The sequence below is a fragment of the Rhinopithecus roxellana genome, chromosome 15 (assembly GCF_007565055.1).
Source record: "Rhinopithecus roxellana isolate Shanxi Qingling chromosome 15, ASM756505v1, whole genome shotgun sequence".
Taxonomy (NCBI): Eukaryota; Metazoa; Chordata; class Mammalia; order Primates; family Cercopithecidae; genus Rhinopithecus; species Rhinopithecus roxellana.
Genome location: NC_044563.1, coordinates 108,593,057 through 108,611,408, shown reverse-complemented (window position 1 = coordinate 108,611,408; position 18,352 = coordinate 108,593,057). Strand labels below are relative to the sequence as shown.

General features: G+C 41.8%; 1 protein-coding gene across 1 annotated transcript in view; it reads left to right on the top strand.

Annotated features, from left to right (window-relative positions):
• The window catches only part of TRIM44 (tripartite motif containing 44), a 155,008-nt gene extending 139,459 nt beyond the window's left edge, over positions 1-15,549 (top strand). The window contains exon 5 of the mRNA XM_010358398.2: positions 10,881-15,549. Coding sequence (XP_010356700.1) covers positions 10,881-10,908 — 28 coding nt within the window. The 3' untranslated portion in view covers positions 10,909-15,549. The remainder of the gene's footprint in view (positions 1-10,880) is intronic.
• Positions 15,550-18,352: the final 2,803 nt, after the last annotated feature.

The window sequence follows — 18,352 nt, the reverse complement described above, 5'->3', positions numbered from 1 at the left end:
CCTCGATGGTCTTTACATTTTGGCATGTTTTTGCGATGGCTGGTACCGGTTGTTCCTTTCCATGTTTAGGGCTTCCTTCAGGGTCTCTTGTAAGGCAGGCCTGATGGTGACAAAATCTCTAAGCATTTGCTTATCTGTAAAGGATTTTATTTCTCCTTCACTTATGAAACTTAGTTTGGCTGGATATGAAATTCTGGGTTTAAAATTCTTTTCTTTAAGAACGTTGAATATTGGCCCCCACTCTCTTCTGGCTTGTAGAGTTTCTGCCAAGAGATCTGCTGTTAGTCTGATGGGCTTCCCTTTGTGGGTAACCCGACCTTTCTCTCTGGCTGCCCTTAAGATTTTTTCCTTCATTTCAACTTTGGTGAATCTGGCAATTATGTGTCTTGGAGTTGCTCTTCTGGAGGAGTATCTTTGTGGCGTTCTCTGTATTTCCTGAATTTGAATGTTGGCCTGCCCTACTAGGTTGGGGAAGTTCTCCTGGATGATTTCCTGAAGAGTGTTTTCCAACTTGGTTCCATTTTCCCCCTCACTTTCAGGCACCCCAATCAGACGTAGATTTGGTCTTTTTACGTAATCTCATACTTCTTGCAGGCTTTGCTCATTTCTTTTTCTTCTTTTTTCTTTTGGTTTCTCTTCTCGCTTCATTTCATTCATTTGATCTTCAATCGCTGATACTCTTTCTTCCAGTTGATCGAGTCGGTTACTGATGCTTGTGCATTTGTCACGTATTTCTCGTGTCATGGTTTTCATCTCTGTCATTTCGTTTATGATCTTCTCTGCATTAATTAGTCTAGCTGTCAATTCTTCCACTCTTTTTTCAAGATTTTTAGTTTCTTTGCGCTGGGTACGTAATTCCTCCTTTAGCTCTGATAAGTTTGATGGACTGAAGCCTTCTTCTCTCCTCTCGTCCAAGTCATTCTCTGACCAGCTTTGATCCGTTGCTGGCGATGGGCTGTGCTCCTTTGCAGGGGGAGATACGCTCTTATTTTTTGAATATCCAGCTTTTCTGCCCTGCTTCTTCCCCATCTTTGTGGTTTTATCTGTCTCTGGTCTTTGATGGTGGTGACGTACTGATGGGGTTTTGGTATAGGTGTCCTTCCTGTTTGATAGTTTTCCTTCTGACAGTCAGAAGGACTGTCTGTTGGTCTGTTGGAGATTGCTTGAGGTCCACTCCAGATCCTGTTTGCCTGGGTATCAGCAGCAGAGGTTGCCGAAGATAGAATATTGCTGAACAGCGAGTGTACCTGTCTGATTCTTCCTTTGGAAGTTTCCTCTCAGGGGTGTACTCCACCCTGTGAGGTGTGGGGTGTCAGACTGCCCCTAGTGGGGGATGTCTCCCAGCTAGGCTACTCAGGGGTCAGGGACCCACCTGAGCAGGCCGTCTGTCCGTTCTCAGATCTCAACCTCCACGTTGGGAGATCCACGGCTCTCCCCAAAGCTGTCAGACAGAGTCGTTCGCGTCTGCACCGGCTCCCGCTACTTCCCCTGTTGGTCTTCAGCTGTGCGCTGTCCCCAGAGGTGGAGACTACAGAGACAGGCAGGCTTCCTTGAGCTGCTGTGAGCTCCACCCAGTTCGAGCTTCACAGCGGCTTTGTTTACCTACTTAAGCCTCAGCAATGGCGGGCGCCCCTCCCCCAGCCTCGCTGCTGCCTTGCGGATAGATCGCGGCAGACTGCTGTGTTAGCAGTGAGGGAGGCTTCGTGGGCGTGGGACCCTCCCGGCCAGGTGTGGGATATATTCTCCTGGTGTGCCTGTATGCTTACAGCGCAGTATTGGGGTGGGAGTTACCCGATTTTCCAGGTGTTGTGTGTCTCAGTTCCCCTGGCTAGGAAAACGGATCCCCTTCCCCCTTGCACTTCCAGGTGAGGCGATGCCTCGCCCTGCTTCAGCTCTCGCTTGTCAGGCTGCAGCAGCTGACCAGCACCGATTGTCCGGCACTCCCTAGTGAGATGACCCCAGTACCTCAGTTGAAAATGCAGAAATCACCGGTCTTCTGTGTCGATCGCGCTGGGAGTTGGAGACTGGAGCTGTTCCTATTCGGCCATCTTGCTCCGCCGGTAGAAATAATTTAAATGCCCAATATTAGGTATGATAAATCCATACAAATCAATCATGATCATAATCTTATAGAAATATATTTCTTGATATGACATTCATGATTGATAGCTGAGTGGAAAAAGCAGACTGTGAAGGAGGCTGTCAAGTATGAGCTGATTTTGTAAAAGATATTTATTTTTATATATGTATAGAAGGTGTATGGGGAAATATATTTCACTGTGATAATGGTGATTATCCCTGGTGGTAACATAATGGAATTTTTTTTTCTTTTTTATGGAACCAATACTTGTTTGTTACAGAAAGTAAAAAGCAACAAAAAAGAAAAAGTTACTCTTTGAATTAGAAAAAAAAAAGCTGTAAATGATTCTATTCTAAATCCAGCAGCAGTAAAGGACTCAGTCCTAAAGAAGGAAATTCTGAGAGCAGATGGGACACTGGCACACTACAAGCCTGCCTGTTACTTCCTTTCAGTCACCTCCCTGTTGCAAGGCACTGCCTGGGCAGGCCTGCTGGCTCCTTTTAATCTTCCATAGAAGTAGGCCATCCCCACACAGGCTCTGCCAAGTGCAAGAAAGGTAGCCACCTATAAAAACAGTAAATAGGCTGCAAGGTGCATGGAGATCAATTCAAACTTGGCACTGTGGTCAGTGCCAAGGAGGAAGTAGACAGCTAAACCTGAAGGCTCTGTAGTGCTAGAAAGTAGGGAAGTGCTCAAAAAACAAACAAAAAACAGAAAACCCATATTGATGGGGATGTGTCAGTGGAACATAGGAGCCAACTAACAGAGCTTTCAAAGGCCAAAGCTGAGCAGTTTCAGCAACAAAATAGTAATATTGGATTATAACCCAAAGAATAAACATCCATGAGTCCATACTGATATAAATGATCAAATAAATAAATGAAGAAGAAGAAACAAAACTCATGTTCGGAAAGTATTTCACATAATGTATGTAGATATTCCACCCTCAAGGAGAGGGAACATAACTCCTCACTCTTTAAGTAAAAGTATAGGAGGAGTGTGGGCCTGAGGTCATGCGGGAGACCCAAGGCAAGGCTCTCTCAGAGGTCCCTAAATAAGTCTGGAGAGACAGAGTCAGCTGTGAGGGCTGAGACAAATTCAGGTCTGTATTTCTTCTTTTTCTTCTATAGTAATCCTACTCATCTCTGGCATTTTTTCATCTTAAGCACTTCCTTGTATCTTCCATCTCCTCATGGTAGGTGTTAATATCCCATTTTTTCAGGTGAAAACGTTTTGCCTCAGAAAACTTAAATGGCTACTACTTATCAGCTGGTAACTAGGGATCAGAAAAGACAGGCTCATCTCTTACCCAAGGTCAGTTCATTTCTTGGGGTTCTAGAGTCTGATTGCTTAACCTAGGTCTATTATTTACAAGTCATGTACCTTAAGCAGGTCTTGCAGCCTCTCTGGGCCTCATTTTTCTCATCTGTAGAATGGAGATAATACCAGAAGCTATCGGTGAGTTTATGTATATAGATTTCTTAGCACAGTTTGTGGAACATTAAGTAAGCCCTCTGTGAATAGTGGCCATTACTGAAAGAGAGAAGGCTCATAGGATAAAGTAGAATGTGAACTAGAGAGAGAAGAGCCCTTGCCCTTGTGGTTTGAGAAGGAATTGCAGCGAGGCTAGAGCCAAGTCAAACTTTAAGACCCATGATGAAATAAACAATCATGGGACTTTTGCTCATGGCAGAGCTTACTCTTGGGTTTACACTAGGTAATGATCAGGCAGTGCTGTGTCTGGAATTTATTCCTTCCGGTGGGTTCTTGGTCTCACTGACTTCAAGAATGAAGCCGCGGACCTTTGTGGTGTTACTGCTCTTAAAGGTGGTATGTCTGGAGTTTGTTCCTTCATATATTCAGATGTGTCCGGAGTTTCTTCCTTCCAGTGGGTTCATGGTCTCGCTGACTTCAAGAATGAAGCCGCAGGCCTTCGCGGCAAGTATTACAGCTCTTAAAGGTGGTGTGGACCCAAAGAGTGAGCAGCAGCAAGATTATGAAGAGCAAAAGAACAAACTTCCACAGCGTGGAAGGGGACCCGAGTGGGTTGCCGCTGCTGGCTCAGGTGGCCAGCTTTCATTCCCTTATTTGGCCCCACCCACATCCTGCTGATTGGTCCATTTTACAGAGCACTGATTGGTGTGTTTTTACAGAGGGCTGATTGGTGCATTTACAATCCTTTAGCTAGACAGAGAACACTAATTGGTGCATTTTTACAGAGGGCTGATTGGTGTGTTTACAATCCTTTAGCTAGACACAGAAAAGTTCTCCAAGTCCCCACTCGACCCAGGAAGTCCAGCTGGCTTCACTTCTCAGTACTGGTCATCAACCCAGTATGTGGGCCCAGCCAGAAAAAGAGGTGAAAGGACTTGGAACATTTAGGCCATCCTTCAGATTGTGGTGACAGGATAGAGAGGGGCACAGGAAGCAAAGAGAGACAGCTGTATAAATGAGAGCAAATTAATTAGTTCAGCAAGTCTGTATGTTGGAGAGAAGCTTTATTAGTTTCTGTCTGGTTTGGAGTTTTCCTAAATTTTGCGTAAAATGCAAGGCATCCTAATTTCCCAGATAAGGATACTGGGTCCTAGAGTCACACAGCAGAACCAGGACTAGAGCTCCTAGTATTTTCATCATGCTTTTCTCGGTTAGCCCAAAATAGACCAAGGACGTTTTACTTTATTTTGTAAAGTTCAGATCCTTTAAAGTACAGTAACCTTATTTTCAGCTCAGGCTGTTGGGGCAGGTGAGTGTGGGACAGAGGGGACAAAGAAGGCAACTCTGCTCTGTCTAGTAAAGAAAGGTCCCTGGATCCAATTGTTTAGTCCATTTCCCCAGCAGTGCTGATCGCGTATTTACTGTAACTAGGCAACCACTTCCTCAGATACTGAAAGCATGAGACTTCCCAATTAGCTCCTTGTACAATGCTCAGGCATTGTAATTTTTGGAGAATATTAAATCTATCTTTTTGAATTTCAACTGAATCTGGCCTTCCTCCCTTGTCAATAACTCTTAATTTGTCCATCCTCCTGAGTTAAATAATCCTTTTACAGCAATAATCAATTAATAAATAACCAAGAACTCAGAAGGCGTGAGTGATGCCAAGTCACATTAAGTTGTACTATATACTTAGGAAAAGAAACTATTAAACTTGCAAAGTCAGAATGCCTGCTATCTGATTTATTAACTCCCCCTTTATACCCCTACAACTCTGGGGACAGAAGCCAAAAAGCTGAGCTGCTTATGTACACAGCCTAACTAAAAAATTGTCAGTGAAACACTGTAAAATTATTATGATAAAATATGATCATTTTATCAGCAGGTGTTTAGGGTCTGAACGTGGGGCTTAAAGTATGCCTCTGACATTTCAGTTTCACAGGCATCACATCAGACAGTGAGCCCAGCTCAGAGAAGGGACACAGCATTCTGCTGACTGGGATGCCTTAGTCTCATTCTGTCACCCCAATCCCTACCCACAACCAAGTAAGTGTCAAATTTCACACCATTCTCCTGGTCAGAATTTAGGAGCTCCCAGTTCCTTTAGCTAAACGTTTTTGTTTTACATCCCCTAAAAGAAAATTTAAAAGTATGTGTCTTTTTGCACATTTTTTTAAAATTTTTATTTTATTATTATACTTTAAGTTCTAGGGTACATGTGCATAATGTGCAGGTTTGTTACATATGTATACTTGTGTCAACTCGTCGTTTACATCAGGTATAACTCCCAGTGCAATCCCTCCCCCCTCCCCCTTCCCCATAATAGGCCCCCAGTGTGTGATGTTCCCCTTCCTGAGTCCAAGTGATCTCATTGTTCAGTTCCTACCTATGAGTGAGAACATGCGGTGTTTGGTTTTCTGTTCTTGCGATAGTTTGCTGAGAATGATGGTTTCCAGCTGCATCCATGTCCCTACAAAGGACACAAACTCATCCTTTTTTATGGCTGCATAGTATTCCATGGTGTATGTGTGCCACATTTTCTTAATCCATTCTGTCACTGATGGACATTTGGGTTGATTCCAAGTCTTTGCTATTGTGAATAGTGCCGCAATAAACGTACGTGTGCATGTGTCTTTATAGCAGCATGATTTATAATCCTTTGGGTATAAACCCAGTAATGGGATGGCTGGGTTATATGGTACTTCTAGTTCTAGATCCTTGAGGAATCGCCATACTGTTTTCCATAATGGTTGAACTAGTTTACAATCCCACCAACAGTGTAAAAGTGTTCCTATTTCTCCACATCCTCTCCAGCACCTGTTGTTTCCTGACTTTTTAATGATTGATTGCCATTCTAACTGGTGTGAGATGGTATCTCATTGTGGTTTTGATTTGCATTTCTCTGATGGCCAGTGATGATGAGCGTTTTTTCAGCACATTTTTAAATTGATTCCTGAAATCATATGTCAAGTGTAAATAGTTGCTAAGGGTGTGATCACTGACATATTGTGTAGTTTATATGAGTTTTTATATATATTTTTGTCAAAACTTTGGCACTGTGAATTTAGCTTATTAAATTTACAAGCAAGGTACACTATATAATCTAATTGGCAAAGCCAATTCTGGTGGTCAAACATCCAGCCAGATCAGACTTGCTTTCTGTCAGATTAAGTCTGATTTCATTTTTTTCAATACAAACAAACATTAGCACAAACCTCATGATAGCCATCTCACTTTTGAATTTGAAGTGTTAGATTGATGGATAGATAGATAAAACACACAGCCTCGCCAAGAGTTTCCTGCCTAAATGAAAAAAGAGATTGTCTCCTTTACTGTTGCTTGCCGTTCTCTCATAGGACTCCTCTAAGGGAGACATTCTAAAATTGTTACATGCTAAGATTCAGAAGGGTGAGAGTAGCATTTCTGCAGAAGTGTGGGAGTATGGTGATCTGGAAAGTGGGAGTGGCTGAAACAAGAACCTTATAGAGCACAGGCATGTTTCTGAGGAGATAAGTTTTAGGAAGCAGTATATATGGAAGTTAAGGATTTGGACATTAATTTTCGTAAAATTACCCAGGCCCAAATACTTCCTGGAAAGTAATTACATACCACAAGGGTATCGGTACCCCAGTTTTAAGGCCACCGCTTTTAGATATAGCAATACCCTCAAACTAGATCAGTGACTGAGCTAAGGCCGGTTAACTAAACTTCACTCCGTATTTGTTCTCCCCAGTGTTTGGCAGGCATGACTTTTCTCGAGACCTGCCACCTAGAAGGGTCAGAGTGATACTCGGCCTTTCTAGTTAGTACCTGTATTTCATTAGGTCTGGGTTGTCATTTAAAAAAACTCTCCAAGTGAGCAAAGCAGGATACTGTTGCTCTCCAGATATTTGAAGGGTATTTGGGGATAGGAATACACTTGTTCTGGAATGTAATGTTTCAGCTGCCAGAACTAGGAACATTTGAGGGAAAGGCAGGAGGAGGCAGGTTTTTATTCAGGATAAGAAGGAAGGTGGGTTGAGGAAGAAGGTTAACATTTTTTATCATTTGTATTGCATAAAATACATAAAGCTTTCACAGTAACCCTGGAAGATAGCATTTTGACGAAACTGAGATTCAGAGAGGTTAGTGACTTAAGATCCCACTGTTTATTAGTTCATAACAGGGATTTGAACCTAGTTCAGTCTGGTGACATCAGAGTAATTATGTAATGCTGACTGTCTCATTGGTATTACCTGCTATAGAATGGGCTGTCTGCCTAACACCCTTAGTTTTTTTTTTTTTTGTTTGTTTGTTTTAAATAAAGTGAAACAGCCATTAACATCTGAGTCCCACTCCGGTTGTAAGTCTAAATGTGACTGGTAGGTGTTTCAGAGGAGCGTGGTAAGTGGCTGAGGTAGAAGGCTGTATTACTTCCCTTGCAGAAAGTGAAGACTTTTATAGACTATTTAAGATAAAAAATCTCATGAACAGTCAGGCATGGTAGCTCATGCCTATAATCCCAGCACTTTGGGAGACTGGGGCAGGTGGATCACAAGGTCAGGAGTTCAAGGCCAACATGGTGAAACCCCATCTTTACTAAAAATACAAAAATTATCTGGGTGTGGTGGTGTGTACCTGTAATCCCAGCTACTCAGGAGGCTGAGGCAGGAGAATCGCTTGAACCTGGGAGGCAGAGATTACAGTGAGTGAAGATCGCACCACTGCACTCCAGCCTGGGTGACAGAGCAAATCAAAATAATAAATAAATAAAATGAGATAATCTCATGAACATAGACTAGCTTATATACAAAGTTTATATACAAAGTGAAGCAAGAACATTCAGGAGAGGAGATGATGCCTAACACTAATTATATTGTTGAACCCTCCAGGAGAGATGACGTACAAGCTGAGCAAAGCTCTGTGTTATAGATTCAGTTATGATCCCTTTTCTTATTCATTATTGTGAAAAGTGGGTTATTATAAAAATAAGATGCTTTCTTTAAAGATGCTGTTCTGGGGTGGGGGGGGAAAGTTCTCCCTCTCTCCCCCGAGCCTGTATCTCACCTACTAGGCTTTAAAGTCCTAGAGGGCAACTCGTGTGTTCTTCTTATTCATTATTGTGCCCAGAATCATGACTGACACATGGTTGACAGTCAACAAATATTTAGCAAATGAAGTAATCAATAAATGATATGCCAGTATCCTAAGATCTCATGTTTTAAACTGTGAGATAAATTTCAGACCCAAGAACAGATCTTTTTTAAGTTAATGAGAAAAGATTTTATCAGTTCAGACTTCAGACCTTTTCCCCAAGCCACTCTCCAAGTCTTATAGTAAAGAACCTGGCAACTGGAAAAGAGTTTATTTATAATTTGGTTATTCTCAATTTGCCAAGAGTTGTTGACTTCTTTGAAAATATGATGAAAAGTATGGCTTCTCTCAGACAAAGGAACACACAGATAAAATTCTGTATACAGTTTCATTAGGTCCATGAACATTTAAACTATGTGTCTCAAGTTAAGAATGCTAAAAAGTGAACTGCAACTTAGGGCAGAGTCACCATGCTGCCCTCATATTTGAAATAAAACTGACAAGAGAACAATGAGAGCTTGCTTTGGATATAATACCAAGGGGGAGAATATGGCGCCAGTTCCAGCTCTGCCTTGATTCTGGTGAGAAGCTTTCATAAAAGACCCTTTGTTCCCTTTGGGACAGATGCCATTAAATACTGCTCATTAATGACAGCCCACTGTCCAGCTCTTCCTGGCATGCACCCTTCATCCCATGATTGTATAACCAGCAGGAAAGGGGAGTGGAAACGAGGCAGATTTTGGAATGGTGAAGATTATTGAGTTGGTTCTTTTGGCTCCTAGCATACACTTACCTTAACTTGCAGGACCTGTTTCTTGAAATGTTTTTGCCTTTAGTGGAAGGTCTAGAAATCTGCTGCCTAGGATATTTTCCCTTAAGGTCTTTCCCAAATGGATGCAAAGGAGCACAGGTTTTATATAGACGTAGATAATCCCTTGTGAGATGAAAAATTTCTAGGTAATAGCTGGGAGCTGATGTTCTACAGGCCTCTTCCTTCTCTACCAGCTTGACCACTTCAGACTTTATCCAACTGAAACTAAACCTTGAGTTTTAAGGACACAGACCTTACTATGTGACCCTAGGATTTTATATCTCTCAGAGCTTCACTTTTTTCATCTGGAAAACGGGGGATAATAATAGCCCCTACATAATAGGAAGAATGGGTGAGTAACACAGATAACTCAGTGCCCCGGTCCACAGTAAGCACTTGATCATGTTGGCTCTTGTTACTATTTTAAGGACAGTGACCTATGGAAGTGGATGGGGAGAAACTAGGCAAGTTTGCTACTTTTGCCTTTCTGAGTGTGCTCATTCCTGCTTTTTCAGGCTCTGCCTTCTCCTTACCCCTGTCCCTGTACCAACAGTGTTCTCTCCCAGGTCCAAGCCAGAGGTGCTGTAACTCTGAGCAGCTGAGGTACTAGCCATGCCTCTGGGGCTTGACAACTCATTTTTTGGTCACTGAAACATCACTAACATCTGGAATAACCTGGCCAGGGCAGTAATGACTGACCAGTCCCTTCAACTGTGTCCATCCTTCCCTCCCTCCCTTTCTTCCTGTTGTATTTCACTTCCTTTTTAAAAACAATTATTTATTGAGTCCTTCCATGTGCCTAACCCAGTGCTAGTGCTAGATATACATAGTTAATAAATAGTATTGCTATTCTTGTATGCTGTAGTCATGGGTGGAGAGAAAAGTAAATCACAAACAAATTATGTAATGTGATAAGGCCTATGAGAGAAATAAGAGAGAATCACCAGGGAGTCCTACTTAGTAGAGTACCTTCTCTGACGAGGTGGCATATGTCCCTATGGCATGAGTTGAAATCTTGGATTTTTTCCAAGTGCAAAATGCCATTGAGAGTGCAGATGATAGTAGCTTCTCCTTGTTTTTTCTCTCCTAACAATAAATGGCTTAAGGCTTAGAGGAAATCACACACCTGATTTTTACCAGCAATTTATTTTGTCAGTTAAGTTTAAAAGAATGACTCTCACCTGCTCCTTTAAATAGCTGCTCACTTAACCATATACCAGGTACTGTGCATTTTATATGTATTCTCTTATTTAATCCTCTAGTAACTCAAGAAAGTAAGTTTTATCATCATCCCCCTATGGCCAGATAAATCAGAATTTAGAGAAAGTAAGTAACTTGCCTTTGGCCATGTTGCTCAATCATGGTAGTTAAGACTTAAAATCCAGGTATGTCTGACATAACGTCTGTGCTATCAACCAGTAGACTAGGTTGCCTACCTTCTTGTGATATCTTAACTCACCTGGTTCTCCTTTTCCTTTGTAGTGGTGCCAGTGAAGAAGAGGACACATGAAGGCTTGCTACCCCCAGTGGAAAATCATCCCCTCCCCTTGTGTGTATGTGACAGTGTGTATGTAACGGCTTCTGATTTCTGTGAAAGCTGCTCAGCAACAAACATACTTCCACCAGATGTGTCCCCAGATCCACAGCAGGCACATATCTCTCCAAGGGATGACCAGTTTTATGCTTACTGACTGTGTGCTTCTCATCCTCTGGTTGTAGTAGGTCAAGGAAAAGAGCCTGTTTGATCCACCCAGAGCAATTAAGAAGGGTCCTTCAGGTAATCCCTCAGTGGCTGCTTTGAACTTACTCAGGAAAGCCAGCCCCCATAATATTGTATTACCAAACAGTATCGCTTTGTTAGGAAGGATCTGGAATAATCTTGAAGGAAAGTCAGAGTTTTCTCCCTGTCTATTAACAAAAACCCAATTTTGTTCATACTGAAGCGTGAAATAAATGAGAGCAAGGTAGGGCCACACTGACTCATGTGGGCAGTCCCTAAAAGTCCAGTTCTGCATTTGTGAAAATGTGGTGCCATGAATTAAGATGGATGACTGGAAAAAGGTGTTGGAGAAAGAGTTAAAGATTAGGAAGAGATATTTTTAGTATATGAAGTTATCCAGGACTTGAGATTCATAATTCAGTGCTGTGGAAATGAAAAAAAAAATGATTGAAGAGGTGGAACGGAAATGACCTTAGGGGGAAAAAAAAGGACCAAGGAAATCTGATTAAAAGTTGAAATCAGTAATTCTGAATTCAAATTGCTTGAATTTCCAAAATAGTCAGTAAAGGATCTAATAGAACCAGAATTATTTGGGTGAATTCTGCAGGTTTTATGGGCTTGTCACAACATGAAGGGCTGGAATGTATATTACCAAATGGGAATTTTCATTGTAGGTTTTTGCTAGTACCTACCCCCATTTTAGCCTAATTTGGTTTAAATGCAATATGGGGAGAATTGATGCCACTCCATGTGTTCTGAATTCAGCTCATCTCCCAGCATATAGATATAACCTCCTTTACCTCCGACCAGAACCCTTCTTCCTGTGGCACTCCCCACCCACAGACATTCAGATCATCTCCAACACCCTGGATCTCGCTCTCCTCTTAGTAACAGAGACATGCCTGAGGTTGGACTTCCTTGCTTTTCTCTACTTCCACATCACAATTTCTTACAACCAAGCTTTGTACTCCCGAGTAAGCAGGGATGTGCTAGGGGAATGTAAAACTGCAAACTTAAAAACCTGCATCTTCTTGAAGCATCAGTTTTACTTACCAAATGGTTTGGAGTCAGGAGATGACCTATTTTTATATAAAAGTTATATTATAGAATAAAATGTTCATACACATAGACTATTAAGATAAAAAATAGGAATCTTGAAAGGTAATTATTTGCCAGTGGGTTATATGTTCACTCTCCTCTGCCTTTATGGTATGTTGGTGTTCACTTATGAAGAATACAACTGGAACCATATCCAAGCAGACTCTGGGTTGCTGCTAACCCAGGGCCTAGACTTCTAGTGCCTCTGAGGCAGAACCAAAGGAGCCTGCACTGGGGGAAATCCCTTTTCCTGCCTGCCTGTGACCTGTGTACCTGTTACAGGGCCAGCTGATTTTTGTGCTTACAGGATGGTTTTGAAACAGAAACAATACTTGTTTACTATAAGAGTCCTATTTATATTATTTTTCAGTCCTGTGAATGCTGTGAAATGATTTATTCCTTTGAGGCCAGAAAGCTCCCAGGCATATATGCTTCTAGGGTAGGATTGTCCTAACTCACTAAAGATGCCAGGATATTGGGGCTGAGAGGAGTTTGAGATGTTAAAAAATAAAAAAAAATAAAAAAAAAAAAGGCATTTTTCTCTCAAACTGGTGGCCAAGAAATAGCTAAGACAATTTTGGTGCTTTAGCTATCTCTGCAAAGACTGGAGAATTTGGCATACCATTAATTACAACCTCCAATCATATCCAGCAAAACTACCCTAAAAGAAGGACCAGTGGCCACTCTTAAAAAAGTTTAAGTATCAGAAGATTTAAAAGATTTTAGGATTTGGAAGCTTGTATTGTCTTTCCCCAATAATCATTGTTTGATCTCCAAATAGTAGCCTTATATTAGCAATGGACAGATCATTGGTTCTCTATATCTGATCATATGTTATTACTTTGAATCAGTATTTGGGAAATTCAAGTATTTATGCAGTGGATATAAATGGAAATATAAAAATATGTGCCAATCTGTCTCAGTAACTTATCTCTGATCCTCAAGGAAAGCACTTTTGCTTTTACTTAGAAAGGGTTTCAGATTTGCTTTATAGACTCCTGCTGTCTTCAGCACCTGATAAAACTTTAACCAGGGAAGCATTAAACACAGTGCAGCAGCTTTTGCCCAGGCTCCTAAGTTCCTGCTGGCAGCATTTATCAATGTAAGAAACTAGGATGCTTCCTGCAGTGGCACCACCTTCCCATAGAGCTGGAGCATGCTGCTTGGCCATAAGCCCCACCATGATGAGGCTTCCCTCCTGCCAGGTCAGTAAAACTTAGCTCAGAATTGTGTCTTGCCTGGCTGCAGGTTACAGGGTTTGCTGAAACCCCTAAAGAGACGTCACCAAGGGAGGCAGGTAATGAATGTTTCCAGAATCAGTCGGATACTCATAGCAATTTCTGGCTACCTTTCAAATGTTGAATTTCTGGATGCCGAGAGGGACTTTGATTTGATATCATCCAGGACAGTCCCAAGAAGTGCTTGGAGTCTCCGCTCTAACAGCCAAAGAAGGGAAATAACTTGTATTAAGGAACAACTATGAGCCAGGCCCTGAACTGTCTCTTAGATAATAAAACAGATGGGGAGTGGAAGTCATTTGCTTCAAGTTACACAGCTAGGAAATACTGAAGCCAAATCTTGAACCCAGCTCCCCCTAATTCTGTGGACAGGCACTTTGTACCACACACTGTGGTCCACCTAAAAACAGAAAGATAAAAAGGCTTCAGGTTTTCCCACTGTGCGCTGACCATCCCAATTTATGAATCTTTTTCAAAATGACATTTCACAGTTATAGTTAGGGCTCAGAAATGGCATTGAGGTAGCCTTATTTCTCCCCTTTAGCCGACACTTTAAGTACACATTGCTGACTTGAGCCCACCCCCAGGAGTTGGGAGAACATTTCCTTTTTCATGCCGTCTTCCATAAATAAGGTGTTTCTTGGCCTTCAAAGGTATAGAATTTTGCAGCAGTAGTAAAAGTGAAGGGTGTTCTGCTTTCTACTCAACTTTATTTGCAACTGTCTGCAGCTTCACTGCTGTAGAAAAGGAAATCTTCGTATTTTAGTAGACTTAGCCGCCAGTGTGCTCTGTGAGGATGTGGCAGTTCAAAGTCCAGTAAATCTGGACTCTCCTTCTGATTCCTGGTTTGTGTGTGTTGGGGGAGTGTGTGCCTATATATAAATGACAAGTGTGATATGTGTGTATATGTATATACATACATGTCCACACACACACACACAATATTTGAGAACTAAGGAAAACTCAAAGCAGCCCCTTCATTATCTTGCATACTACTACAAAGATTTCTGTCAGCCCTAATTACAAGTGTCGCCATATAGTTGGAGCTTAGGTACTTGCTTACAAGAAGAGCAATTCCCTAGCAAAGGTCGTTAGCTCCTAAGGCACTGAGTCAAAGTGACAGCCCTGAAGGAAATTGCACTCCAGCCCTCCTCCAAGATGTCTAATAACATGGGAAACTTGGATGCCCAGCCATTTTGATGACCTGATAGTCTAACTACTCCAGTTAGACCTGAGGGCACAAATGCAGAATTCATGAGCCTTGTAGTAGTGGCAGGGTCTAGGAAGTCCTCTCTTCCCGAGTAGAAAATACTCCCTTGCCATTCTTGAAATTCCACATTCATTATATGTATTGGCTGTTCAATACATGCTTCTCAGTAACAAAATTAACTGCATGTTTACTGTGTGCTGATCACATCAGATTTTTATGTTTAAAAAAATCTCATTATGGACTGAGTCCAGCCCAGCCCTAGGAGAAAAAGAATAGGGGAGACTTCAATCTCATTATTATTGCCTTTATCCAACAGGGCTTATGAAGCCCCCTACCCTGTCCCATTCCAGAAACCGTAAGACTCAGGCAGTTCTTGATTCTGGAGACCTGCCTGGTAAGATAAGATAGTATCATTTGGAACTGAGAACATACCGGAAACAGCAGAACAAGGTCCAGAGCAGAAAAATGAAAATAAGTGAAGACACTTATGGATACATTGGTGCAGAAAAAGCCACGGAGCCCATACTAGGCTTGATATGACTTTGAGGGGACAGCAGATTAATACCCAATGAGGATTAAACCTGACCAGTCTTTCTACAGTGACAGGCCACACTGCATGAATGGGGAGAACCAATGAATCCATTGTCCTCTGCCTATTTTCCTGTGTACAGTCACATTCCTTCCTTAGGAATCTTCCCCTTCCACCCTTTACATTAAACAAGGGAACACTGAATCTTTCAACGGAATTACACGTTTGAGTTAATGTTTCAGTATATCATTTTCATACTGTAAATTATTTTGTAAGAGATTTACCGCTATCCCAGGATGTTCGGACTTGGCGCCCCTGTGCATTTGGAAATCAATAAACTATTACTGGAAATGCCATTTGTCTCTCAGAGTTGTGCACAAAGGACCCTGCAAGGTGTAAATATTTATGACGATGTGCATACTTCACTGTGGCAATGCTGGAGATGATGGTGTTTTGGTCACTAGAGGTGGGAGTCTAATTTACTCCTGACTTTCCCTGAGTGCCTTAGGAGAGCTCTCTGGGAAGTGGTAAAAGAACAGACTTAAGATCATTATTATTTAGTGATACGTTTTCTCCTCAAAGTAAAATGATCCAGGCCTAGATTAAATTTTATGAGCAACTTAGATTATAACCTAAAGAATACTTGGTGCCAAATTATGTTTTCAAGTAACATTGAAGTTTTAGAATTTGGATGAACTAGAAGGAAGGTCAAATTGTAATTTTTGCCATCTTTTCTAGAAAAAAAAATGTCTTTTACAGCAAATTACAGTTAGGCCAACAGAATCTTTGTTTTTTGAAACTTTAGAAATACATATTTGCATGTAATTGATGAAGAAATAGAATGAGTTGTAAATGAAGCAATTCCAATCTGGTTTGAAGGACCAGAGGTTGCATTGAAATCAGAAATCATATACTCAGAGGCCTTCAGGAGCCAAATGTGAAGACTCAAGATGGTAGACATGGTGTGAATTAGAAAATACCAAGCCCTGCCTAAATGCATTAAAATTTAACATTTAAAAATCCTAAAACCCACCAGCAGGTGTATCTGGAGGGACAGTTTGTGGACTCTCCTCTAAATTTTAACACATTTGTCTTCATCAGACCCTTTTAGTTAGCTAGGGACTATGTGAGAACCTTGAGAAAATTGTCCAAGCTAGGGAGATAAGTCACTCAAGGTCAGCCAACAAGCCAGGCTGGTAAAGCCCAGGACAGCAGACTCTCTGTCTCCGGGAGCAATCATTAGGCCCTACTTCCTCTTCCCCAGTTGCGGAGAACACTGCTGCCTGGTGGGGTGGCATTGCCTGCCACTGTAGCACTTAGGAGTCTTCAGTGTTTTAACAAACCACAATGTGTTTGGAGGTTTTCTTCCCTGCTTCCTGGTGCCAGTATCTCAACACCACATCCATTGCCCCGACCCTTTCTTTGTTTATCTTTCCCTCTGAAAGCTACAACTCTTATTTTATTACTCTTTGTTTGGTCTAACATGGCCCCATTTCCTTTATACTCATAAAAAGGTAGAATTTCAGCTTGTCTGGAGTATCTCCTGGCCTTCACAAGGCACCAGAGTTAGAGACACCCAACAGAAAGTCTAATAAGATAAGATGTCACAGAAATAGAAACAAAAGCAAAAGACTGCTTGAAGTCAATAACAGGCTGCACTAAGTGTCTGTGCTTGTTAAATATTGTAATCTCCAGGTTTAAATCATTCATTTTTGTGAATAATAAGAGCTGTCACTTAGCTCTTTCTCTGGGCCAGGCACTCTCCTGTTGTTTTTCACATTATCGTAATAGTAACAGCAATACTATCATTCCCCACTTTATTGCTCGGGAATCAAATTTAGATAATTAAGTACTGTGACCACAGTTACACTCTAATAAATGGGAAGCCAGAACTTAAACCCAGGTCTAGCAGACTTCACAGCGTCTTTCCTTAATCTCTTCTCTCCTAGATGCACTGATTCCACCTTGTATTGGTGAGTAACAACACTTATCCCCCTACAACTACCCCCATGCATGTACAGTATGGCTTCGGGGCAAAGGAGTTTGCCTTTTGCAAAGAAGGTCTTGCTTTGTATAGCCTGTAAAATGCAATGTACAGTGAGGGAAAGAAATCTAAGGGTAGCAGTCAAATCTTCTTCTGGCCTGAAACTGTACTTTTGGAAGAGAGGACTGTTAGACTTGCTTTACCTTCTTTATTCCAAGGCCATAAATAAGGAAATCAACAAGAGAGGCAAAACCATGTCTTCTTTTGCTATAGCCTTAGAATCCTGAAAGTCAGCCAGCTCTGACACTGAGTCTGTTATTTAATTAAACATGTTGAAGGCTCTCCAACAGCCTGACATCAGGCCAGCTTCATATTCTTGGAAAGGGACAACAGCAAAAGGAGCTTATCTGTTTTAAAGTTCACTTACTGAGTTCAGCTGTCATGGCCACAGCATACCATTTGCCTTATAAAAATGGCCCACAACCTTTACAACATTTTAGGATTCATAGCAACTCATTTACCTAGGGCTTAGCCACCTGATAGCTTCACCTGTCCCTATTTCCTGAACACAAAATCTAAACTAGTGGTTTGACAATGAGTAACTGAGACAGAGCTATAAAAATCTAGAACCGCCGGGCGCGGTGGCTCAAGCCTGTAATCCCAGCACTTTGGGAGGCTGAGACGGGCGGATCACGAGGTCAGGAGATCGAGACCATCCTGGCTAACACGGTGAAACCCCGTCTCTACTAAAAAATACAAAAAACTAGCCGGGCGAGGTGGCGGGCGCCTGTAGTCCCAGCTACTCGGGAGGCTGAGGCAGGAGAATGGCGTAAACCCAGGAGGCGGAGCTTGAAGTGAGCTGAGATCCGGCCACTGCACTCCAGCCCAGGCGACAGAGCGAGACTCCGTCTCAAAAAAAAAAAAAAAAAAATCCCGAACCTCTGCTCAACCCATCAAAAATGACTGAGAATTAAGAAGTAAGCAAACAAGGCTTCCAGCCAATTGAAATAAATCCATGAAGCAAACGCATAAGACAAAGGCCATACATCTAGCCATCAAGCGCCTCCTCAGAACCTATTTGCTTTTCCTTCACACATATTTCTTTTTTTTTTTTTTTTTTTTTTTTTGAGACGGAGTCTTGCTCTGTCGCCTGGGCTGGAGTGCAGTGGCCAGAT